The 26,159-nt window shown below is 48.4% G+C and overlaps 1 protein-coding gene across 2 annotated transcripts in view; it reads left to right on the forward strand.

The window, feature by feature from the left end:
- Window positions 1–24,444, forward strand: part of robo1 (roundabout, axon guidance receptor, homolog 1) — a 224,862-nt gene extending 200,418 nt beyond the window's left edge. The window contains exons 18-30 of one of the 2 annotated variants that reach the window (XM_080007109.1): window positions 1,776–1,979; window positions 7,091–7,117; window positions 9,182–9,224; window positions 12,213–12,367; window positions 14,305–14,694; window positions 15,480–15,596; window positions 16,781–16,925; window positions 17,270–17,500; window positions 17,985–18,493; window positions 18,590–18,751; window positions 21,749–21,988; window positions 22,111–22,313; window positions 22,415–24,444. In XM_080007109.1, coding sequence (XP_079863235.1) covers window positions 1,776–1,979; window positions 7,091–7,117; window positions 9,182–9,224; window positions 12,213–12,367; window positions 14,305–14,694; window positions 15,480–15,596; window positions 16,781–16,925; window positions 17,270–17,500; window positions 17,985–18,493; window positions 18,590–18,751; window positions 21,749–21,988; window positions 22,111–22,313; window positions 22,415–22,429 — 2,441 coding nt within the window. In that variant the 3' untranslated portion in view covers window positions 22,430–24,444. The remainder of the gene's footprint in view (window positions 1–1,775; window positions 1,980–7,090; window positions 7,118–9,181; window positions 9,225–12,212; window positions 12,368–14,304; window positions 14,695–15,479; window positions 15,597–16,780; window positions 16,926–17,269; window positions 17,501–17,984; window positions 18,494–18,589; window positions 18,752–21,748; window positions 21,989–22,110; window positions 22,314–22,414) is intronic. The other variant, XM_080007108.1, reaches the window with a different exon arrangement.
- Window positions 24,445–26,159: the final 1,715 nt, after the last annotated feature.

The raw sequence follows: 26,159 nt of genomic DNA on the forward strand, positions 1-26,159 counted from the left end.
TTACGGTTCAATTACGCCCAAATTTCCACCTGCACGCAAGAGCGACGGGGGACCTCTGAGGCCGTTCGTCTGAAAGGTTTTTTTTGCCGCGCCGTGCCTTGCAGCCTGACGCGGCCCTCACCTGGCTGGCGCTGTGATCAAAACGCTCCCATTCAGTTTGTGTGTGGCGGAGCCGCGCCCTGCTCCGCTCTGTTCTCCAGTCGGGTATGCAATGTTTTCTGCCTCAGCCGAGCTTGAAACAACAAAGCCCATAAACCCCGTGCCCTGGGCTCAGACATGGCACATTTCCATTGCTTAGAAACGTAGAAGGCTATAGACTGAAACACTATGCCGTTGGAAGAAAGTGCCAGGAGTTATTTTTTTCCCAGTTTTTATTTTTTATTTATTTTTTGCTCTTTTGGTCTCCGCCGACAGTTGTGATATTTTGACAGGTTTTATTCCCAGAAGCGCTAAGGCCGCCCACCAGAGAGGAGGAATACAAGACGCTTTAATTTTCGATTTGAGCCGGAGAGAAATATACAGACGGAAAGAGAGGGAGAGTTCTCCCTAGTTTTAACTGTGTGATTGGGTTTGGCTGGGACGGGCGTGAAGAGGCACAGTCTGTGACTGATGCGATTCCTCTCGCTCCGCCACTTCCTGTGGCGATTGTCGCCGTGTTCCGACACTGGAGTGGAACAATGCGCCTCGGGGGGGGGGGGGGGACCAGCTCTCCGACCCGAATGCATTTGTCACGCTGAGCCTGTGTGCGCGGCACCGGCCCGGATACCTCTGCGGCCGCCGCGGGGCTGCCCGGTCGCATTGGCACTGCCCGAGCTCCCCGAGATACAGCCATGAAATACACGCAGGGAGAGTGTAAATGGGGAAAGGAGAGACGGGCGAGAAGGAGAGAAGGGTGGAGGGGAAATGGAATTTTCGGAAGCCTGTCTCCTTGTTGAGGAAAATTTTAACATGAAATTTAAAATATATATATATATATATCACCAGCAAGAGAGCAATCGACACAAGAACAGCACAGGCGGGCGAGGAACAGGCGGTGCGGCGGTTGTTGTGAGCGGCGCTGGCGGAGGTCGCCTTTGTGCGTTTCGCAGCAAACAGCTTCGAGACAGCCGCACCCTGCCGGCGCGCGCGCAGATGCGCCGCAGTTGGCTTATTATTGTGGCGTCTCTTGTTTGAGGGTGATCTCACTGGGTTTATTAATATGATTATGCAACCGCCTTTGCACCGCTTCTGCGCAGTTCACCGTCCCGGTTCTTCAGCGACGGTCTGGAACTGTCGAGACAAGCCAAGGTTTGCCTTTGTGAATAATGGAGGAAATCGGCTCCATCTCCACAAGCCAGCTCCAGACTCACCTGCTGGGATGAAAGGGCTCTTTTGTGTGTCAGAAAAAGGAGGAAGGAAAAAAGTTCCTATTCACGTACTCTCCTCGCTCTATTTATTTTACCAATAATTTTCCTCTTTCTGGCTTTCCCGCTTTATATGAAATTTCAAGAATTTCACTGTTGTGTCTTTCCTCTCGCTTTTCCCATTTCCCAACTCTTATTTATTCCCACCTACTTCATGGGTGCTATTCAACCTCTCCACTCAACCTGCTCGCATAAAACCTTCCGATATCTTCCATCACTCTTTCGCCTCCACACCTCGCCCTTTTGTCCGATCACACTCCCAGTTGCCTCCATCCCGGGCACCACGTTGCGGCTTCCCCCACGGCTGCACAATTAGTTAGGGTGGGTCGAACGCAGAGGTGGTCAATTGGGATTGTTCTCCTTCTTCCACAGACGCGTCGGGTCGCATGACGGAGTCGGTGGCGGACCAGGAGAATCCTCTGTCGCAGCAGATCTCCGATGTGGTCAAGCAGCCCGCCTTCATCGCAGGCATAGGAGCCGCCTGCTGGATCATCCTCATGGTCTTCAGCATCTGGCTCTACCGACACCGCAAGAAAAGGAGCGGGCTCTCCAGCAGCTACGCAGGCATACGCAAAGGTACATGGTCCCTTCCGATGGCGCTCACAGTTCTCCCATTTCCCATTGGAGAAGTATTCGGAGCGTTCGTATTTTGCAGGTGAGAAAAGTATTCGGACATGTGATCTCTGTTGTCATGCACCCTCAAGGGCCCCGGAGCCTGATTGCACATTAGTTTTCCTCACATGCAAATTCAGGTCTTCAGGGGACGAATTCCCGAAACCGCCCCCGCTCTCCGCGCCGTCTTGGCGTCCAATTCACCAAAAATATTGAGCTAATGATATGCCAGTGCAAAAACGGCCGTAGTGTTTTGCTGCTGGGTGCAATTTGTCCTTGTTTTGCGTCCGATCGCGCTCGTTCCTGGGGCAAAGTAAAGAACTTGTGCATGGTGGGGGGGTGGGTATCAGTGGCACCGCAGACATTTTTTTGTTGTTTGTTTCATTCAATTATTTATTGATTTGGTTTATTTATCGCTTATTACGAATCCATGAAACCGACAGTAGGAGCAGTGGGCAGTCGCAGTGGGCAGCCGCAGTGGGCAGCCGCAGTGCAGCGCCCGGGGACCTTCCTGCCGGTGCCCTGGTCAGGGGCGACCGACGGGAGTATTCACCCATAATGGGCTTGGTAGCGGAGGCTCAGAGCTGTCAAGTAACCACTTGTGATCGGATCTCACTTCCCCGCCCTCCATGCAAATATTGTGATTATAATATAGAAATATATAATATGCTCTCAACGAGAAAGATTTAGATTGACTTTATTTCTTTGGTTTCTTACTTGTGTGAAAAATTTAAAACCGTAAACCTCAGAGTATTGGAGCGGAGTTATTTTTTTTTTTGTTTTGTTTTTTATTTCTCCTCCAGGCAGCGCTGCGCCGCGTGTGCGCGCCGGTTCCGAACTCCCGTGCCTGTGTTTTTATTTTACGTCTATTTATTTTCATTTGTTCCCTACATGTATGAAACAACATTATCAAACACAACCGAGTTACTGGACTGTCCCCTTCTGTCCCGGTCCAAAAAAAACCTGCACGTCTCCCCGTTGCTCTCCGTTGGTGTGGGACTTAGTTAAATTAAAAAAAAAAGGATGTTTTACAAATACTTTAGTTGAAAATAATGAATCCTGCACTTCCGTTACGGGGAGACGGCATCTGCCGCGTTGCGTTACTTTTTCTGCGTGAATCCCCTTTGTGAATTGGCACCTGGGTGTATTCAAAGCAAGCGCCCTCTCAAGCGGAGCCCTGGCGGATGTGATTTAACTCCCACGGCAATTGCCGCGCGGAGGCGTCTTTTATCCCTCATTCTTTGTGTTGTCGTCACTCCCGTTCGCTGAGGTTTAGTCTGAGGAGTGTTTTCACTGAAGTGCGTTCCAAAGCCCCCCCCCCAAAAAAAATCCCTTAAAGTCGTTCTTGTCTGACAGCGCCGGGGTGCGTTTCGAGAGCCCTTTTTTTTTTTTTTTTTTTTTTTTTTTACGACAGCCTCCTTAATCAGGGTGATGGTGAGATTTCCACGGTGCCGGCAGCACCTCTTGCATCAGGGCGGGCGGATTGGGATGAGCAGGCGTTCGCAAGCGTTGAGTCATGCTCTTTTGGCTGGGGAGCCCAGGCCGTTTGCTTTTTGCAAGGCCGGAGAATCCTCCCCGCTCAGTGTTTGCGCCGCGACTTCCAACTCCCTCCTTAAGAGCGGCCACCGATGAACGAGCTGTCTTTACCGCGGTGGGCTGTCTTTACCGCGGTGGGCTGTCTTTACCGCGGTGGGCTTTTTTTTCTTTACCTGACTTAAGTCGAAGTGACAGGGGCTCACGCCGTGCCCAACCTCTGCCCACAACAGTTTAAAGTATAAAGAGAGCTATTAGGCTTTCTTTGGGAGTCACATTTATGTGTGGGCTGGGTTTTAACGCGTGGCCTTGGGCGACGCAGCTGCTGCCTGCACCGCCCTACCTGCACCGCCACCCCCACCACCAACCCCCCCCCCCGCCTCCGGGGCTCAGGTTTTCCCGTCGGAGATCCACACGTACAACAGGGCGGCTCGGCTCAGGGATCCGCCGCCGTCGGATGCGATGCGCCCGCTCAGCCCCAAACGCCGATTCCCTGACTCCCAGCGCTGACAGCAGCGATCATGAGTCACCGGAACGGCTCGTCTCAGCTCGGCATTAATCCACGGAAGTCTTTGCGGCTGTCCTCCACGTAGCCGTCATGTGTCACGGCCGAAAGTGTTTTTTTGTTTCCTGTACGGTTGAGGTAACCTTTCATGTTCTTTGCAACGCTTGGATTACATTTCAAAAGAAAGCTCAATTTACAAATCTCATAAATAGTGGATTCCAGGGTGTGGCGTGGCGGCCGGTGTGTGATTTGGCGGTTTTGCTTGTGGATGTTAACGTTGGCCTGGGAAGAGATAACGCCCTGACATGCAACGGCTTTTTTTTTTTTTTTTTTTTTAATGGGAAAATGGTCAACTGGAATGCGAAAACGTAAAAAACAATACGGATTCGTTAAACTCAGATCACTTACAAGCACCAGCGGCCACACCGCGAAAACCTCTTTTGGTATTTTTGAGAACGATCATTCTGCTGTGGCCCCCGCGGCAGGAGCGTCCGCTCGCCCTGTGCGACTCCGTAGGTCGATGCTTCCTCGGATAAACTCACGAGAGCTCATCTTGGGCCCGGCAGACAAATATGTCGCTCCCTCGCCACCTCCTCCCGCTCCCGAAAACCGCAAGGGGCCACGGTCTCCGCTGGAGCCGGTAACTAAGAATGTTTTGAGAAGAAGAGAAGAGTATAATTGCAACCACATGAAGCAACAGTCTGTACCCGAGCTGTCGTAGCTGGAATTGGAAGGCAGCAGCGAATAGGGTGTGTGTGTGTGTGTGTGTGTGCGTGTGTGTGTGTGTGTGTGTGTGTGTGTGTGTGTGTGTGTGTGTGTGTGTGTGTGTGTGTGTGTGTGTGTGCGCGCGTGTGCGTGTGTGTGTGCGTGCATGCGTGCGCGTGCGCGTTTCCCGCTTGAAAGAAAATGAAAAAATCATTAAATGGTATTTCCCTCATCATTGATCTGAGGCTGCCAAAATGGGCCCCTGCAAAACTATACTGTTTAAATGATCGAATATTAATTCAATGGGCTTTTAAAAAAAAAAAAAAAAGGTATTCGCTCGGGAAAGTCCGGCTCGGCAGACGATGCCGAGAACCCGAGCACCCCGGCTAAAATAGAAGGGGCAGCATGTGATTTTAAGCGCGGGTCGGAAGCGTCGTCCTGGCTGTGACTGAGCGCCCGCGACAGTTTGATGTCAGGGCGCTAATCTGATTTATTAATTTCAATCTCACTGGCATCTCTTGGAGGACGCGGCATACCGAGCGTCACTCCACCTCCCCTTCAAAGGCACCAATCAGGCAGATAAAAAGCGGCCAAGCGCTCAAATCTCTTAAAACCCCTGTGAGCTTCCAGGGGACGGATCCGGGCGTAATGAGGTGATTGGGGCCCTTTACAGGACATTCGTTGGAGCGGGTTTGTTCATATACAGTACAGGGATTTTAACTCAGCTATGTGGGTTGCTTAGTCAAGTGCAGTTTGTTACGAGGCAGACAGCAAACATTGTAGAAACAACACGTTTTGGCAGGCACGACTGTAAAACCTTCAAATAGGGCGGGGCATGTTGGCAAAATCAAATATTACAATACTCTTGGCCGCTGCAGATATTCCTCTGTGATCCCATTTGAATTTGTAGGCTTTATTTTTTTTTTTATATTCAAATATGTTCAAATTTAGTACCGAGGGGGGTTGTTCTCACGCTCCGGTGGCAAATGCCCCCCCCCTCACGGTCTGCGAGCCGGTGGTTGGGAACCTCCACCTGTTTATTTCCCGTCCCAGACGCACTCCTCCTTGTACGCGGTGAAAGGCCGGAGGAGGGACGCTGACTTGGCACCGTTAACGCACTATTTCTCTCGAATGCGCGTTCACCGTGCAACAAACTGGACGAACTTATACTGAACTTTATTGCTCATCACGCGTGAGTTGACTCACTAACGTTAGCCAAAAACATTTATGTTCAATTATTTATTTATAAAAAAAAAAATCAATAACTCGAATGGCCATTTTAGTATTCGAATATTGATTTTTTTTATTTTATTTTTTTATTTATTATTATTATTTATTTTTCAAATTCTATTTGAGTTTCGTTCCCGTAGCCCTAATACCTCAACATTGATATTTTGGATGTGGCTGTTGGCACTTTCATAACATTTATGCACAAAAAATATTTGAGAAACCATTAATCCTTAAGTAGAACAGTCTATTCTCTCTCGCTCTCTCTCTCGCTTTCTCTCGCTCTCACTCGCTCTCTCTCGCTCTCTCTCCAGACACACACTGTGGTGGACTAAAGATAGTCAAAGGGAAACACAATAAGCGTTTTGAATGCTTGTTGGAGGAGCCTCCCTCCATGCCTCAGTGTCCCTCATTGACCTGTAATGGATCTATGTGGGTGCTGAGGTTGTTCTCCCCCGGTGAGCCACCTCCTCCCCGGGGGCCTGGGACTGAATTAGAACCAGCAGCCGGACACAAACCCACCTTCCCGCCAGGGGCCCGGGGCCCGACGTGGGGGATCAAAGAGCAGAGGGCAGCAAGCAGCGTGTGACACCAGCTGGAGTGGAGGGAGACCATCCAGTGCAACAGTTATTAGTATTTTTTTTTTTTTTTAAGGGGGAAAAAATGAGTTTCCCCTTTTGTTTGTGTTCTTTTAGTGTCGTGTTCCGTTAAAGATTAACATCGACACGCCACGCTGAAAAAAGAGAAACGCGTTCAGGTCGACGTCTTGTTGTAGACCGACAGGGTTTCGCAACGTGGGGGCCCCAGCAAAATGATTAATAGTTAAATTCACTACCGTTTGATTCACAAGACGTTAGAATGTACAATAACGTCCATTTATTCTTTTTTTCATCTCTCAAACTAAAGTATAAACACCAAATCATATCGTACAATAAAAAACTTCTCATATTGGGGTCCCGGAGTCTGATCAAATGGGCTCCGGGGCCTAACGTGATCCAAATGAAGGGTCCTTGATATGGAGAAGGTCTGGAACCAAGGCCTTGGCTGTGACTAACGTTGTGTTGTTTTTTTTCTCTCCCTTGGTCGTCTCCGCTCGCACCACCAGTCCCGTCGTTCACCTTCACGCCCACAGGTAAGCACCAGCCCCCTCCGCCCGACTGCCTCCGGCACCGCCGCGCCGCCTCCGTCAGCGACGCGTCCCGCTCATCCACGCTCCAGTCACCAGATGTTTCAGCATCATTTAAAAAAAAATATATATATATATTCCTTTTGATGGTCTGAAGAGCCGCCAATAAAACTTGTTAGGGAAAATCCACCGACTGGAGAGAAGCCGGAGAGGGACACTTAATTTGGAAAAAAAAAAAAAAATTCTGCATGAACCAAAAAAGGGAAGGAGAGGAAAAAAAAAAATCAGTACCAGAGTTTAAGGATCTATCGAAACAAGCTGTTCCGCCAAAATGTTTTGGTCACGACAGAACGTCAGCGCTTCAAGAGGAGCGCGGCGTGCGGCTAAGAAGCCGTTCAAGCCGGCAGCGCCTTGATCAAAGGCCCGTTGGCAACCTCAGACGGGATTTGAGGAGGGATGAGGCCGCCGCTCTCCGGCGAGCCAATTAGATGGGCAAGAAGGAGGCGCGCGAAGGAGGTTATCGCCATTGAGTTGACACAGCGTAAACAGATAAAAGGGAAGTTCTGCGCGTGGGAGATACGCACACACGTACGCACACACACACATACGTACGCACACACATACGCAGCACACGTACGCACACATGTACGCACACACGTACACACACATGTAACCACACACACGTATGCACACACGTACGCGCACACACGTACGCACACATGTATGTACGCACACATGTACGTACGCACACACGTACGCACACACGTACGCATACGTACACACACACGTACGCGCACACGTACGCGCAAACAGACGCGTATACACATGTACGCACACGTACACACACACATACACACATGTACGCACACGTACACACATGTAGGCACACGTACGAGCACACACACACACACACACACACACACACACACAGGCACGTGTTTGTAGGTTTGGGATTGTTGTTATACATGGGAGTGCAGCGAGCTACAGAGGGAGGGTTGATCCTGTCTCACATACAGGTTGATACTGTTTGTCCTCCTGGGGTGTGTCGGGGTGTTGTCCTGGAATGGGGGAAGGAGGGAGAGGGGGAAAGAGAGAGAGAGAGAGAGAGAGAAAGAGGGGGGGTGACAGAGAGAGGGAGAGAGAAAGGGGGGAGAGACAGAGAGGGAGAGAGAGAGAGAGAGGGAGAGGGCGAGCCAGCTGAATGACTAATCCTGTCTGTGCTGGGCTCAAGTTGAACAGTGAAAGAAAAAAGTTGTTTTTTTTCCACCTCCAGGCACGGGATCAAGTCTTGTACTTTAACTGTTATAATCTTGCTTCATCAAGTGTGGGAACCTCCAGTCGGCTTGTTTTTTGGGGGGGGGGGGTTTATTCCCCCCTGGGTTTTGTTTTTTTGGAAGTCGTCCTGTGGCGCGTGGGCGGATGTTTAAACCAGGAGCCAGCACCTCAACCTGCCCCGGAAACAGGATTTCTTTGTCTCCATCCCGATTCGTGACCCGATTTGTGAAATTTAATGATTTTAAAAAACGTGGCAAAATGCAAAATGGACGCCCACCCTCCTTACACACACGCACACACACACACACACACACACACGCCCTCCTTTCACCCTTTCCCCCGCGTTCGAGCCAAAGCAATTGTCATTAAAGTTGGACGTTTATCTCGCCCCCGCACGCCGGTGGCTCAGAGCTCCTTGAAAGAGTCCAACCGGTGACAAACACACCGGAGCCACGCCAGCCGGCGACGGGGCGCCGCCCCGCCCTCCTTCATAAGCCTCTTACGCCTCCTCTGCCTGTTGCCGGCAGCGACCGTCTCAGACCCGCGCCCAAATTCTGCCACACACGCAACGGTGTGTGCGCTCGCTCAGGCGCACACACGCACGCGCACACACACACACACACACACACACACACACACACCGACTGGAATGATTGTAGCACACCGAGCCGCCCCTTCTGAACTCCTACGGATACAGACGGCGATAATTATAAGAGTGATTATGATTATGACGGTGGCAGTGATTGTATCCGGGGCTCACAGGTGTTTTTTGATGTTTGTTTTTTTCCCCCACAGTGGCTTATCAGAGAGGTGGAGAAGCTGTCAGCAGCGCTGGAAGGTAAGCAGCCATACAGCGATGCACTTCCCCCGTGACGGGACGTTTAAATATTCAAGACCCTGAGAAGGATGATTTTGTTTTAAGCAGAGCCTCATTCGGGGCAGGGAGGTATTGACAGAATCAATTTATTTTAGTATTCTTTGACCTGTACCTCCATCGATAATTTGACAGTATTTTGGGGGTATTGCTTTCCTGGGATGTGGTCACACAAGAGATATTTGAGAAAACGACGTGGCCGGTGGAGGCATCGATCACAACAGTGCATGAAGTGCAGGAGCTTGCATCACTTTACTGCAACGCTCCTTAAAGACAGTGAACGACAGTGTCACGATGATGATGACGATGATGAACCAAAATCCCAAATCAGAATCATAGATGATCTCTAGTCTTTTGTCGTCATATTGATATTATAACAACGTACGGCCCCGCCTGATTTAATGTGAATGAGACCAGGGACCGAGACGTTAATTCCCCCTCCGTCCGTCGGTGATGACAGACGGGTGTACTTCTCTGAGCGGAACACTAGGGGGCGCGCTTTGACCTTCTAAAGTGTGTGGTAGAGCGAGAGAGCGAGAGGGGGGGAGAGAAGGGGAGAGAGAGAGAAAGAGCGAGAGAGAGAGTATTTCATGGTTCCAACCGGAACAAAAGCCGGTGCCCACAGCCCATCCTCGTCTCAGCTCTGAGGATCGCATGCGACCGCGAGGCTGTGCCAGAGCTGCACCGTGAGATGTATCTGTGAAGAACAACGCCTTTAATGTATTAAAGAACAGATCATTCTATGGAAAGAGTGGGAGTCTGCCGACGGAGAGCGGTGTGAACCTGTTCAGCACAAAATTCAATCTCCCACACGTTTTTTGTTTTTTTTAATTCAATTAAAAAAATAAATAAATAAAAACTGCAAATGGAACCAATATTCGGTCGGTAATTGCAAAGTAACAGAATGTGTGTGTTGTGTGTGTAGAATGTGTGTGCTCATGTTAATCCAACGTGTGCAGTAAGCTGGAGTCGATGCGGCGGCTGCTAATCTATTCTGTGCAGTCATGATATTCTCCCTTTTTTTTTTTTTTAACAATGGAATCACACCCATACGTCTGTTCATTGCAAAGACAATGGCCATTCAATTTTCAACTCACAACCCAGTCACTGGGAAGCAATTGTGGGATTGTAATTGGCTCTTCAAGACAAATGTATTCATTGTTCAAAATGAGTCCAACGATTGAGTCATTTCAATCGGAGGGGGGAGAAAAAAAGGAAGAAGTTGTGGCTCGATGCTAATTCACTTATGGGAAAAAGCTTTCTATGGCTCATTCTGTGGACCTGAAAATAGTGAAGCGATGCAGTGTCACTGGTGGAGCGGCCTGCAGGCTCCTGATGACTGATTTATTTCCCTGTCTTCACGAGCGCTCTAGCCTCAGCTCTTCAAACGTCTAATATCTGGACCAAGGTCACAGTCGGATTGTGTCGAACGAGAAATAGTCGCCGGTGTTTTGAGGCGCCTGATGAGCAGCTCCAGTGAGGAGCGAGGCGATGCAGAGCAGCAGCCAAAGGGTGGGGATAAACAAACGGGTGTCCTTTACCCCGGTGGATCTCACTTGCATAAGCAGAGTTTCTTCTCCATCACGCCTGCGCGGCGGCAGAAACTCTTTAAAATGATAGATGCTGGCTGACACCGCAGAGCCTACTTGGGGAGCATTTCGTGGTTCAGTGGTTGTTGCGGACATGCATTTCGGAACATTGGGAGTGAATTTTATCTGGCTGTCTAATCCAAGCGGATCGCTAATGCTCATAGGGTTTCGGGGGAAAGTGTCATCCGCTGTGGGCAAGTCGAGCGCACACAATCTATTTAGCTGGGCTTTTCTCTAATGTGCACCCTGGGCTGCATGAGGAAGAGCTCAACAGAAACGAAGAGGAGCAAGATAACTATGTATAGACAGGCTCTGGAGCAGGAATCCATGTTCTCCTAGTGGTCTTCCTCTATGCTAGATGGACTAGACGGGTAGATATTTTATATATATAGATATACACATACATACATATACTGTATATACACACACATTTATAATATATATACACACACACACACACATATATATATAAAAACACACACATATATATACATATATACAATATATATATATACACAATATATATCGATATTTGCATACATATATATATATATATATACATATATGTGTGACCGTATGGATATGTATGTGACAAATAATCTCTTGAACATACATATATATATATAGGGTTAGGGGATAGATATAGATATATTTATAGATAGATCGATAGATAGATAGAAAGATAGATAGATAGATAGATAGATAGATAGATAGATAGATAGATAGATAGATAGATAGATAGATAACCTTTATTGAACCAGGTAGGAGTGTCTTTAAGATCCAGGATGTCTTTTATCTGGGAGATCTGGCCAAGATGTCGGCGAAGGTTTCAGACAAACAATTTCAACCAACACAGAAGGAGGTTTGTATTGGTCACCCTCCAACAATACAAAAAAAAACGAAAAACCGAGTTGGGTACCGAATGGATTTGTCAAACATTGAAGTTACAATTGCTGTCAATTCAGAAAAAAGTTTTTCGTTTCAAGTCTCTCTAGAAACTATTCCAAGCAGCTGAACCTGCTTCAAATATTCTTTTTTTCCCCCAACTCAGTACACAGTTTTGGCACAGACAGCCAGAATGTGTCTTGACACTATAATAAGGCTTGGCTCTCTGCACAGTAAACGTACAAAGGTAAAAAGGAAGTTTTTCCCAGAACAGACTTTTTTTATATAAACAGAAGCCAACGACTGAAACTGTGTCGACGTCGTGGAAGGCGGGTCAATGTACAGGATATAATAATGTCAAACATTGTCTCCTCCTCAGCCTGTCTTCCTTTATGGGACGTGATCCAAAGACATGTTATCCGTGTCTTTGTGCCGTAATTAACCCTTTTATAGACCAGTTGCTCCTTTTTATCCGCAGGCCTGGCTTGCTCAACATTGGGGAGTCTGCCACCCAGCCATGGCTGGCTGACACGTGGCCAAACTCCTGCTCCAACCACAACGACTGCAGCATCAACTGCTGCACCGCGGGCAATGGCAACAGCGACAGCAACCTGGCAACGTACAGCCGCCCAGGTGAGTGCTGTTTAACGCCCCCCCCTCCCTCCCTCCCCCGCCCCGCGCTCCCGCTCCCCCCCAAACCGCTCCGACCACCGCCTCCAACACAGCCTCTCAGCAGAATTCCACCGGAGACGATAGAGATAAGAATCGTAGGAACTAGTGGATCTGAAGTGTAAAAAAAGGAAGTAAAATCTGATATCTGGGTTAGCTCTCTGGAGAGCGGCTGCGTTGCTCTGTACTTTTTCTTCAGGTCTCTGCAAAGGGGAAAGAAAGAAAAAAATATACGAGAGAAATATTAGGATTAAGAGTGCCCATGTGCTTGTGTGTTTGATTTATTTTGAGGTTAAAGTGGAACTGTTTTAGGCAGGAAATAAAAGGGGGGGCGCTGGAAGGGGCTTATGGCTTTACTCTGTTACTAATCGAATTGCTCCGCTGATTTCCATACTGTTGTTATAGCCGGTAATGTAATTTCCCTTAAGTGCTCAGTTATTTAAGAAATGTGGAGCGGGCGTAGAGGTCAGGGATGGACCGTAGACAGCGGCCAGAACTGCGAGGAGGCAGAGGGAGGAGAGAGAGAGAGAGAGAGAGAGAGAGAGAGAGAGAGAGACAGATGAGAGATAGAAGTGCAGATTGAAGGGAGAAAGGAGGGGCGTGTGCTCAAAATGCACGGAACTGAAGGGGGGAGTCCGGGGATAAAGTAAAGGTAGCGAGGGAGAGCAACGGAGGGAGGAAGAGTTATGGTCCTCCGCCAGATGGTCTTTCACTTTAGTCAGCAGTACCGAAGCTTTCCCTAACAAAGGGGAGTATGTTTGGCTCCGAAGTCTGTGGAGTTATGTGCACCTAAACAAATAGATGCATTCAAGTGCGCGCGTGCACACACACACAAACACACACACACACACCGTTGACTTACCTTGAATAAGAAGAGCACAAAATGCTGCCGGCTGAGATCTTTATGCAAGTTTGATGACAAATGTAGGTCATTCATGATTTCACATGAATGACCTATTATTTTGCTTTGTGGTGTACTCCGGTATCCTTACTCCACATCCTTCTCTCAGTTAGTAAGATTAAAATGGTAGGTTTTGCACTTTGCACCTAAAGAGGAAGATTTTAATCGCTGTCAAAATCCAGGTGCGGGGCTGTCTGTCGAGCGGCTCCCGGTTAACACACTAATCCTGACTCAGCTTGAAGTATTTAACTTTGCCGTAACACCATGCTTCTGGCAGCGGCCGAGTTTGCGTAAGAGAAAATAACACGGCGTAAAAGCCGACCTCACTCATCGCATGACGCCCCCGAGAAGCTCGCCCGGCGCTTGCTTTGTGTACGCGCCAAAACCTAAACTCTGGGAACATTAGGAGGATCAATGACGAGGTGGCGGACGAGGAGGAACCGGAGTTAATGTCCCTTTATCTCAGCCATAGGGGTTCCTTCACACGCGGCGCTTTGAAGTGTCGCACCGTTCCACGCCGCAGAAACGCGGGGCCGCCCGGCGCCTATGGCTGTCCTCGGTATTTACCGCCGGGCTTGATCTCAGATCTTCCGGAGGATTTGAATATTTTATGAGCCGGGGAAAATTGGATCTGTCGGCGTAGCCGTGCTTTTACTGCGTGCCTCGTTCCAGGCCTTTGATACAGACGTGTCTCTCTGTCCCTCCCAATGAGCGAGGCCTCCCCGCCGTCAGATGGGCAGCAACCGAGATGGCGCTCACGTTGAGTCATGGATGAAACTGACATGCAATAAAAAAGAAAAAGAAAAAATAGTCCACCACTTTCACTTGCCATGTTTTGGGAGCAAGCAGTATTAGTAAATGGATACTTATAATGCATATAATATGTTTGACGAACTTCAACTGTTTTTAAAAGGCACCCACCTGGTGCACTGAAACTGAGGTGATCGAAAAAGTAGACCCCGGGTGAGTTTGACTAAATGCCCTCCCCCGTGTCCCCCAGCTGACTGCATCGCCAACTATAACAACCAGATGGATAATAAGCAGACCAACCTCATGGTCCCCGAGTCCGGCGTGTACGGAGACGTAGACTTGTCCAACAAGATCAATGAGATGAAGACCTTCAACAGTCCCAACCTGAAGGACGGGCGCTTCGTGGGGCCCGGCGGGCAGCCCACGCCCTACGCCACCACCCAGCTGATCCAGTCGGCCATCATGGGCAACAACATGAACACGGACAGAGGGACCTCTGGTAGCGGAGGCGGCATGGGAGGCGGAGGGGAGGTGAACGAGAAACACGGCTGGAAGCCCACCTCGGTCCAGCAGCAGAAGCAGCAGGAAATGAGCTCCCAGCTGCAGTACAACATCATGGAACAGAACAAACTGAACAAGGGTGAGTGTTGCGGAAAAAGACCAGCAACCTTGGCAGCCCGGTCAACGAGGTCGACCGAGAGCCACCGCGTTCCTCCGCTTGAGTTTCCTCTTCATGCTCTTTCAGCCCCGCTGTAAACATCCTGTCTGAAGAATGATTCACATTCCCTTTGGTCCTGTCTTTCCTCCTTTCAGTCATATCAACACAGGCATCGTCCTTCATTTGCTGTCTCTTTCTGTGTGACGGTTATGTAACTCATCTTTGCCCTCTATGCAACCATACACAGCTGAACTACAGAGACAATCAGTACACTGTACAGGGGCCAGCTCTGGGTTGCTTTTTCAGTATTAAGGTTTCCGATATCTAAGGGAAAAGATCAATAGTTGGAGTTACATGCTTTGAAAGGAACTGTCATCATCTCAATTCTTTTCCGTTCAAAGTAGCTCCATCCACTGCGGCTGTTTTAAGTTTGACATCTTTCCAGAAATAAAGATATTGCATGCCTTCTTATTATCGGTAGTGCTCAACCGAGAATAATAAAGCATGAACTGCATGTTTCTCATCTTTGATGGCATTGTACTAAAGCTGTCCGCTGTAGTGTGGTAATGCATACTTAGATTTAACCTTCTTTTGGTAATGATGCCTGCCTATAAGGGCATCAGAAATGAGTCTTGCCTTTCCCTCTCTCCTGCATATCCTTCCATTACACAAAGTTGATCCTTTGATTAAAGGCCTTTGAGGTGCAGAGATATTCCCCTCGGGGCCTCGCTAACCTTGCTCTCCAACCCCCCATCACACACACCCAGACCGCTACAGAGGAGGCGACGGCCCCATGCCGGCCACCATCCCCTACAACCAGGCCCACGAGAGCCACACTGGGGGCTCCTACAACAGCTCGGACCGCGGCAGCAGCAGCACCTCTGGTAAGATGCGCCTCCTGGAGGACGGAAGGGACGTGGCTAATGGGGAGGAGGGAGGGCGGAGGAGGTTATCAAAGCAACAGCCTTTCAAAATATCCCAAAGCTTTTTCGCTCATTTTGATTCTCGCTCGGTAGTTAATCTTGTTTTTTTTTTCTCTTTAGTTCTTTTTTGACTTAATTGCTTTAAGTGTTTTTTCCAGCTTATTTCTGTGAACCACTTAATCACATTCACCCCCCAAGCTCCATTTCACATCCCAGTTTTCCCTCAAAAGCAATAAATCACTTTGAGACGCTAATAATGCATGATGCTTTAGAATGTTAATTTGATTAATTTGCGTGTCAGCCAGTCCTGAAGAGAAAACGGGGATGCCTTCAGAAAGTGTAAAATTGGTAAATAAAAGCACGGGAGAAACCCAACAACACTATCTCTTGACAAAGGCACGCGTGACAGGCCTGGCGTGTGCCTGGTGATTCTAGGGGAGGGGAGGGGTGCAGTGCCATCCCTGTGATGTTTAAAGCATAAGAGACAGAGGAGCCTCCATCCATTCGCTTGGTTCCCCTTTCAACTGCTGTGTGACAATTCCACTCCTATTTCTATGATGCAGCCGTAAGCAAAGCACATTTAAAATTCTTGCACAGATGAGCTTAATGTTATCGCAGCGTGAATGTGGCGGCGGACAAGGACAAATTGTTAGGCATCGCGGGCGGCATGCAACACTGCCACCTTAATGCCAGGGAATCCATTCCCATATCGCATTTGAAGTTCAAGTCATTAAAGGGGAGCCTTTGGTGCTTGCCGTAGCTCAGCTCATTGGCCTGCGATTCTAAAGCGTTGGTATTAACAGTCCCCTCGCCACTGTTTCCTGCTCTGCCCTACCTCCTCTCTCCCTGCGGAGAAACTACTGTCCTTTCATAGCGTCTCTGCCACTGCTTACCAATTTTTAATCCACAAAAACCTATTCAGGCAAAAAAAAAAAAAAAGAAACCTATTCAGGCTTTGCCCTGTTCACGCATTTTTATCCACAGGCAAATTCAGTTTTTTCAAGCAATTTCCTAGTCGTGAATTATAGATATATAAATTTTTTGTGGAAACAAAGAGAATATAGAAGCGCTAGGGCTGTGGTGTGTGTGGGTGTCTCGTGTGTGAAGATCTTCTTTTTATATTTTTTATTTTTTTTTCTGCACAGGGAGTCAGGGTCAGAAGAAGGGAGTGCGTACCCCCAAACTACCCAAGCAGAGCACAATGAACTGGGCTGACCTTCTGCCCCCTCCCCCTGCAAACCCGCCCCCGTGTCGGAGCACGGAGGAGTACTCTCTATCCATGGATGAAAGGTACACACATTATGTTTTGTCAGATAGACTCCGGACAAACTATACAGGACACGCACATGAAGCCACAAATAACAAGGCCTCCAAAGTGTTTCATGTACTGGGCTTAGAGCAGTCCATTTGGTGTGGAGACACACAGGATTCAAATTTTCACTTCTTCCTTTTATGAAGCGTGATTTGCTTCAATGGTTTTCAGTGCGTCCATTTTAGGTACAGTATATTTCAGACCTTGGTAGAAGCGTGACATGGATATTTAGTGAATGTTTTGCAATTTTCGGTATTACGACGAAGGTTTCCCCTTCCGGTGAAGGGCGTGGCAGTAACGAGGCTTGTCTCTGTGCTGACAGCTATGATCCAGACATGCAGTGCCCCATGCCCCCCTCCTGCATGTACCTGCAACCAGACGAGCTGGAGGAGGAGGAGGAACTGGAGAGGGGGCCCACCCCCCCAGTCCGAGGGGCCGCCTCCTCCCCCGCGGCAGTGTCTTACAGTCACCAGTCCACAGCCACCCTCACCCCTTCACCCCAGGAGGAAATGCAGCCCATGCTTCAAGACACAGCCGACAGCCACGAGCGAAGGTTCGGAAAAAAACGGCCGTGACTACACACGACGTATTGAAAATACATTTTGTTCGCCCTCGCTGAGCTGTCATGGAAAATGTATCTGTTAATAATCCTTGTCGATCTCCGCTCGACTGTAAGGGCTTAAATAGATTATGAAAGTAAATGAGACACTGCAGCCACAGCAAGCAGCTACACCACGCCAAGTAACCGTGGCAGTTGAGTTCCAGACGTCACTAATGTTATTTGGCGGACGACCATCATGGTCTTAAATCATCATTCTCAAGCCTCAAAGAGCATTTCAATGGCTTTACTAACCTGCACGCTATGACTGAACAACTGCCACGGCTCTGTTTATCTACCTGTATGTGACAGCTTAGGAAGCAGATGACAGCAGCTCAAATTCCTACCAAAGCGATGTTATAATGCCGTATACGATATATTAAATTCATATCAATCAAAAACCGTAAATACTGAGAGCAGTCCTTAATGCTTTTTGCAGACGCCATGCCGTTAGCCCCCAACCACCACCCAGGCCTCTGTCTCCATCACACACGTACAGCTACATCTCCAGCCCGTTGGCCTTGGACACGGACGGCATGGAGGAGGAAGATGACGACATGCTGGAGGAAGAGGAGGAGGAGGAAGGGGACGAGACGGATGCCGAGGTCTCCAAGGTGCACCACCACCACCACCACCACACACACCCGCACCCTCACCACGGCCAGAGGCGCCCGCGGAGGGTCCTGCTGCGAGGGCTGGAGCAGACGCCGGCCTCCAGCGTGGGAGACCTGGAGAGCTCGGTTACGGGCTCCATGATCAACGGCTGGGGCTCCGCCTCCGAGGAGGACAACGCCTCCTCAGGGAGATCCAGCGCCGTCAGCTCCTCCGACGGATCCTTCTTCACGGATGCCGACTTTGCCCAAGCTGTTGCCGCGGCGGCAGAGTACGCGGGCCTCAAGGTGGCCAAGTACCCCAACGCACAGGGCCACGAAGTGGGAGGAGCCTCAGGTAAGGCTTCGGAAAGCTGCAGGGAAACAGCCTCAGCTGCATTCAAGTTTACTGAGTACCCAAATGAACGTGTACTTTCCGCCATTTGTTTTTCAGCACGAAAATACCAAATGAACCCGTCGGGCCACCGTCCCAGCAGTCCAGTGTCTACAGACAGTAATATGAGCACTGCAGTCATACAGAGAAGGCCTCCGAAGAAGCAGAAACAGCATCCCGCAGGTCACCCAGGGAACCAGAGACGTGAAGTCTACAATGAAGGTAGATGTCAGTGTTACAACTGTTCTTTCTCCCGAAGGGGGTTATTGAGTTTTGATGATGTGGTGATGTCCGAGGTGTGCGTTTGTAAATTAGAAAAGATTGGTTTTCCAATCATTTACCAAAAAACCTTTGCAGTTAGCTTTTTTTGCATAGTTTCTCTCCAGACTGTAAAACAGTGGTAAGAGTGAATCAAATACAGTCTTTTGTATTTCGTTAACCTGTCCTGATGATTCCGTGGCTGGTTCAGCTACCGGCACGTTATTACTTTGTAAATTGGGTTATATCAAAGAGGTAGCAGCTTCAATTCGGCCATCCCGGCACCTCTAAGTGTCGAATTGTGCAATATTTTTCAGAGCCTTTTCCACAAAAATGAGTAGATGCGGGTGTCTTGTCAGCCAGAGCTTTAATCATCCAACCACATGCGTGTTTACACTTGTGCATACATGGCAATGCTCCTAATCTTCGGTGGGCTCGGGGCCAGGAGCAGGCTAGATAAAAAAAAAAAAAAGAAGAAGAAGAAGGCGTGCAGGGGAAAATGTCTCAGGGGAGCTGAGCCTCGCTCGGCTCTGCTGACACTGGGGTGTCTCTCCACTCCAGTCGCTAATGAAATTGATCTCAGTGCTGTGGCTCGTATTGAAGTGGCATCCTCCACGTGCACCAAGAGGCTGAACAGAGGACCGTACACAAGGAGAGCCCAGAGCTAACGTATAGAAAGGGTGTTTTTTCAAATATTATTTTTGGTCACTTTAGGTATATTTGTTCTCACCGACAAGTTTTGAGGACGCCTGCGACTTGGTTTGTCTTTGTCTGACCGTGCACGTATCCTTGCGCGCGAGCGCCTATGTGCTATCTCATAGCTGGCTCCACTCGTAGTGTCAGGTGTCCTTGTGTGTTGGAAGCACTTGACAGGGAGATTTAATATCCAGCTCGCTGGGAGCCAGACAAACTATATCACTGCAAAAAACCCTTACACCCCCTTCACTGCCCTCCACCCTCCTCGCGCTGTGATCCCTCCATCCACTGCACCTCCCTTTGAAGCAATCTCTCCTTCCCTCCTCCACCCTCTCCTGTCTTTGTTTGAGGTGTGTGTGTGTGTGTGTGTGTGTGTGTGTGTGTGTGTGTGTGTGTGTGTGTGTGTGTGTGTGTGTGTGTGTGTGTGTGTGTGTGTGTGTGTGTGTGGAGGGTTCAGAGGGGAGAGAGCAGACAGCCCCCCAGCCCTGTCCGTCCATCACTCCTCCTGCTGATTGCGTTTGATCTGAATGGATTGTTTTTCATTTGGAGGTTATTGCCTCCCACTGTCGCCCACCAATCCACTCCGTCCGCCCACACACCGCCCTGCTCTCCACCTCGCACCCCGTCTGGTGGCGCTGTGTTGGGGGGTGTTTAACAGGGTAGCAAGGTGGTTTAAAGGATGGTTTTGCTATTTTTCAACCCTATTTTTCAACTTGAGCGTCGGTTCCCATCATTGATAATTGTCTATCTGCTGAAAGACTTGCCACTGTGCTTGAACACGGTCTACAATAAAAGTGTAACCTACCCTTTAAACTGTTTTGTTTTTCTTCTCACTGGAGAAGGAAAGGAATTCATTGTACTCAATACGTGCTGCACCACCAATGATGTAGTGCATTATTATGGCCTACACCTCTCCACTTGCAGAAGTCCATCCATGTTAGACCGAGCCCAGCATAGCAATAAATACACATGAAGACCAGCAGTTAAGAGGGTAATAAAAAGTCAGGGAGACAAGTGAATCAGCATGGGAGGCAACCTCCCTCATCCCTCCCCCTCACCCTTCTTTGACCTACTCATTTCACTCTTGTTTGCACTGTGGATGTGGAAACGATTGATATATACACATATATATATAGAGCCTCCCTCCTCTGTTGAGTGAACCCTCTCACATATCTTGGAGTGATCCCTGTCAGAATCTCTACGGCTCACCACGACACTCCTCAGACCCCCGCTCCGTCCTTTCCTGTATTTCCCCATAAATCTGATCGGTGCTGCTCTCCTTCCCCGTACTGAGCCGTATCTCACAGACGGTGGCATTGATCGGACTTTAGCTGAGGGAGGACACGGCGAGGCGAGGGAGATATTAAAAAAATAAATAAAAAATACTGCAGACGCCTCTCTGCCTTATGATATTGACCTGCCCATTTTGTATTCAGCAGGAGTGTCGGGAGGTGGAGGATAATCAGCAAAGTGTATTAAAGCTGTCTGCCGCAGCCAACAAGATATGGCAAAGACATCCCGTGCACCCTTTGGCCCTGGGCGTGTAAAAAGTTAATAAAGTCTTTGATTCTACTCAAAGCCCAGACAGTGTTTTACAAAAGTAAAAAAAATAAAATGAAATAAAATAAAATGTTTAAGGTGGACATTGGGATTCTAGGTGTGAGTGTCATAGGCATTATATTTATTAACTCTCTAATCCTGTGTGGATTACGGCTCTGACCGCCGCCTCCCGAGTCAGAGGCTGATTAGAGGATGACAAGCCATCGATCGCAGGCGTTTGCGAGGAGACGAGGCTCCTCGCTTTTTTCGTTCCGACGGTCGTGTGAGTGATCAGGCTGGCGGCCGGCCTCATATGAATAATAGCTCAAGGACAGGCGCCATTGATTAATCGACAGGGGAAGTGGAGCGGGTCGGAGAGCCAGCTGCTGACCGTTATGCTCCGCTCTGCCTCTGTCTCTCACTCTCCCTCCCTCTTAGTTTTGCCTCGCCGTCTCTGATCTAATTCGCGGCCCTTTACCCTCTCCCCTAGATTCCAACTCTCTAATGTCATCGGTTGTGTTTACCTTCTGCTGGAAGGAGGCTCGGCGTCGCTGAGCCCTCGCTGCAGCTGTGTTTGTGCGTCATGTTGCGGGCGTGAGGTAGCTGAGTGACAGATGTGAAGGTTTAAGGTTTCCTGTGTCTCTGTGCCAGGAGTAAGAAAAAAAAAAAACCCCACACTGGGTGTTGTCGTCTAATGTCGTATTACCACCTCTGTTTACCTTTCAGATCTGCCTCCGCCCCCGATTCCGCCTCCAGCCGTGCTCAAGTCCCCCACGCATCCCTCCAAGGCGGCCCTGGAGGGCCGGGGGGTGATGTCACCCAAGACGGCCGAGGGGAGGGACAAGAGAGGCGGTTCGGCTGGCTATCGTCCCAGGGACGGCTCGGACCCCAGGGAGGCGCAGAAGACCGGCGGGAAAGGGAACAAACACGAGAGCAACGTCGTCAACAAAGCACGCCAGCATCCAGGTACAAAGGAAAGGATTATTATTCAGTCATTGTCTTGGATACCACTGACAATCTATTGTCCGCGGTTTCGTCCTGCTGAGAACGCAATGACATTGTTGTTTGTTTGGGACCTCGTCTCTTAGGCTCAGAGGACATTCTGCCCTACAGCCGACCACAGTTCCCCACAGTCAACAGTCCCCGGGACCCGAGCTCCTCCAGCTCCATGTCCTCCAGGGGCTCAGGAGGCCGGCGGAGAGGAGAGGGAGGCCTGGGGGGGCGCAGGCACCATGCAGATATGAGCCTCAACACCACCGGGGCCTTCCAAGCAGGAGACGAGGACCTAGAGGTAGAACGACAACAACCAGGATCCAGCGTCCGTCCTTTATGCCAGCTGGCTATGACGAATGGTAAAATTAAACCCAACACGTCTGTCTTTTGTTTCCCTAGATGGTGGAAAGCTGAAGAATGGACAGGAGCAATCCTGACTTTTCCCCCTCCAAAAGTGGAGCGCCATGTTTCCCGTACAATTTTAAATAACTCAGTATTTCACCATAGTTTTTGGCTGACGTCATCCTGTCCATCGATAGTGTTTCTTTACATCTGGAAAAATAGTTTTTGATTTTGTTTCTTCTCTCATTTTCCCGAGCCCCTTTTCCACGGTCAGGCCGAGCGGCTCTCAGCGCGATGGGCAGCGGTCGCGGCCCCACGACGCGCGGCCCGGGCGCGGTGCGGTTGTAAACCGTTCCCACTCCCGGGATTTTTTTTGTTTGGGTGTCGTAAGCGTACTGAATGCGACGGCCAGAACGCGCCGCGCGGAGCCTGACCCGCCTCGGTGTTCGTCGGTCGCTTTCTCGCCGCGTGCACAGACGTCACATCCGCGTCGTGTCATGTTTACATCGAAAGGCGCCGTCGCTAGAATACTCGCTTCGTATGAGACGAAATCGACCAGCATCTTCCTTCCTTCCACCCGTTTTCAACAGTCATGTTGTGAATATTGAAAAAAAATTAAGTACTTTTTTTTTTTCCCCCAATGGTAGAACAAGTTTATTGATCACATCAACAAACAAACAAAAGATGGGTAGCTGCTAATGAAAATGATTCTCGCTACGTAGCTGTAACGGCTGCTTAACATACATAAACGAACAGAGCAGCGTCCGAAGAAACTCAAACAAATCAATATTCTCCAGTTGGAAAGAGGGTGTGGGCAAGGTCCTTACATCTACAGGAACGATAACTGTCGCGTACGCGGACGAGTTTGCCACGGGGTGTTTTTTTTCCCCCTCGGGACGTCCCGGCGCTGATTCCAGCTCCAGCCGCCGTTGGAAACTGCGAAAACCTTAACCGAGAACAAGCGGGCCGCTCGGCGCAGTGGGGCGATCGTGGAAATTAGGCTGTTGTCCATTGATTAAAAAAAACAAATATATACATTTTTAAAAAGTCTGAGGAAAAAAGAATGGTCCATTCAGAGCAAAAACACACAGTAGTCTGTTTTATTCCAATGCAATGTGGAGGGAAATTGTCCTCCAGACATTGAGATGAGTGGGCCTCGACCAGGAGCGTGAGCCCGTGCAGACAGACCTGACTGTAACTAAGCAGCAGCGAGGGGGTGGACTGTCCTGTAAATATACGTGTATACATGATGTCCTTTTTCTTCCCATCGTGGTACCTGAAAATTGTCTTCCTTGTTTTTGTTTTTTGCGGAATTATAATTTTATTATGCCAGTAAATATAATTATTTTATCGTTTCCATCCACGTTGTAAATTGCGATATTATTTAGCCGCCCCCGAAAAAAGTGCCACTTTGGGAGTTTTTTTGTTTTTTTTGTTTGTTTTTTCCCTTTTTTTTTTGTTTCCTTTAATGTTGTTTGTTTTGTATTGCACTGTTTGTTTCGTGTTGTCGTCAATGTTTGTTTGTTTTACTTTGGTTTTAAAAGCACAATCACTAAACTTTATTTTAAACCATTCTATCTATTAACCTTTTTGTCTTACCGGAGGGAAAAACAGGTATGACAAAAGAGTCTAGTTAATCTTAATGATGATGGCGATGATTTATGATGTGTGTCAGGTGATGAGGTTTCTACTTTGGCTGTTTGAAAGGAGGCTCCTTGTGTTCGGATCGTCTCCCTCTCCGGTTCTGACGCTCGCTCAAGTGATGGAAGAGACCGTTAATGTGATTCATAGCTGCAATGTAAATATCTTTCTTTCGCATTGACCATAATTCCAGCTATTGCACATTAATCCAAATGGTTATGTTGTCTACTAATGCACTTAAAAATTGTTACATACAGGAAAACAAAAAAAACAAATGGAGTCACTTTGGGAATCCGGAGAGGCTGTGATTACTGTAGACAGGGAGAGTCTCGTTTCGCGGGGAGAGAGGGGCGATTGAACACCGTTTTTGATGAAAAGGGTGCTGTTGTTTATTCATAGGACATCTGCAGACATTTGTTTCGTAATGCAAAAAAAGGTTAAAAAAGAACTACAAAAAAAAAATGATGAATAAAAAAAAGTTCAAACTACGCCCTGTCCTCTGTGTCTTTCATCCTGGTGATTCAAAGTGAATCCCTAGCAAGCCATTGTCGTTCACTTTACATAGTGTAATAACGTTAATTTATTGAATGTTGAACATTACTCAAAAATATTAGGTTCATATAGACAATGTAGTATAAATATGTCACGAGCAATCAGTATTTATTGCAGGTGTGCAATGTACTAGATACAAGATAATAAAACCTGTGGAAATATGAAACGGCTACTCGTAACAGGAATGGAATATTCTGACATTACGTTACTTTTATTGACACGTTTATCATAACTATAATGGAAAAGCATTGATGCCATAAAGCTCAATGTCACCGCATCTATTGCATTTTAATTTGAAATCCATTTGAGCCAGGCTCCCTTCAAAGGCCACAGTGTAACCCCCACACCCTTGCACCCTGTCAGGTGGGGGCACTATCAATATCTGAGGCTCAGTCGCTAAAAAGCTTTTTTTTTTTTTTTTTTTTTTCCTTTCTTTACCGAAGCTATTTAAATATATGACACAATGCCAATTCCATTAGTGCCCTCCATCATTCACAATATCAGCATCCTGTGTCATTCAATAAAGGCTTTTGGAGCCACGGAGGGAAGCTGAAACCGATGATGACGGGATTATATCCAATTTGACAGGCGGAGACTGCTGCCAATTAGGCGTAAGGATTCCTCAATGAGGTTACATAAGCGCGCACGCAGTCGTCACCGCTCGCCAGATCGCTGCTGACGCGGCAAAACAAAACGTCCATGAAATCGGAAGATGACAGAGTCGCCTGGGAAAAAAAGGGACTCTAGACGGGGACTCGTCCTAATTAAAGGCTGAAATACATTTGTTCCAGCTTATTGCATCTAACCTGCCTCCTGCTTGTTCTCACCGAGGCAATATCCCTGCCTATGGGAGTCTTTAATGTCAACCAGTCCCCGTCCGGCTGAGTCAGACGTCTTCGAGAGAGACGGCTCGGCTACTCCCGTCCGGGCGTCATGGAACCCGAACGGGGACGCGACCTTCACGAGTTAATGACTAGTGCTGCACGAGAAGGTCCACCAGGACGAGGATCCACAGTCCTTCCTGGCGGACGGACGCTCAGCCGCAGAGTTAGATATTTGGTCATCTGCTCGTGGTAATTGTTTTACAAGATCGAGCCCTTTATGTTGAGCTTTCCGTAAATATTTGTGACCCACCGCAGCAAAACCCGCTACCTCTACTAAAACCGCCAGGAGCAGGAACCTTTCTAGAAGGAAAATTAGATTTTTCCAGATTCGTGTTCCTTTGTGTGTTTTTTTGTTTTGTTTTTTTTAATCTCTCGACTTATTTTCGAAACCGAGTTTGATTTATCAATAGTAGAAAAATGTTAAGCCGTGGAGTTAAATATTCCCGTTAGATTACATGGGGAAACACAGTTCTCTTACCAAGACGCTGAACAGCACTGAACAACGCAGATCGATTGCTTCCTTAAAGCAGGGGTCTCAAACTCAACTTACCTGGGGGCCGCTGGATGTGGAGTCAGGGTGAGGCTGGGCAGCATCAACTAATCCACAAAAAAAGGGTTTCAAGTATTCCAAAAAAAAGTACAACTGATCCAATCTTTATTAATAACAGTTCAGAACATGAACGGTTCTTCAGAACATAGGCTTCTCTTACCTACTCCTTGCTGCC

Source organism: Zeus faber (assembly GCF_960531495.2).
Source record: "Zeus faber genome assembly, chromosome: 9".
In the NCBI taxonomy this organism is placed as follows: Eukaryota; Metazoa; Chordata; class Actinopteri; order Zeiformes; family Zeidae; genus Zeus; species Zeus faber.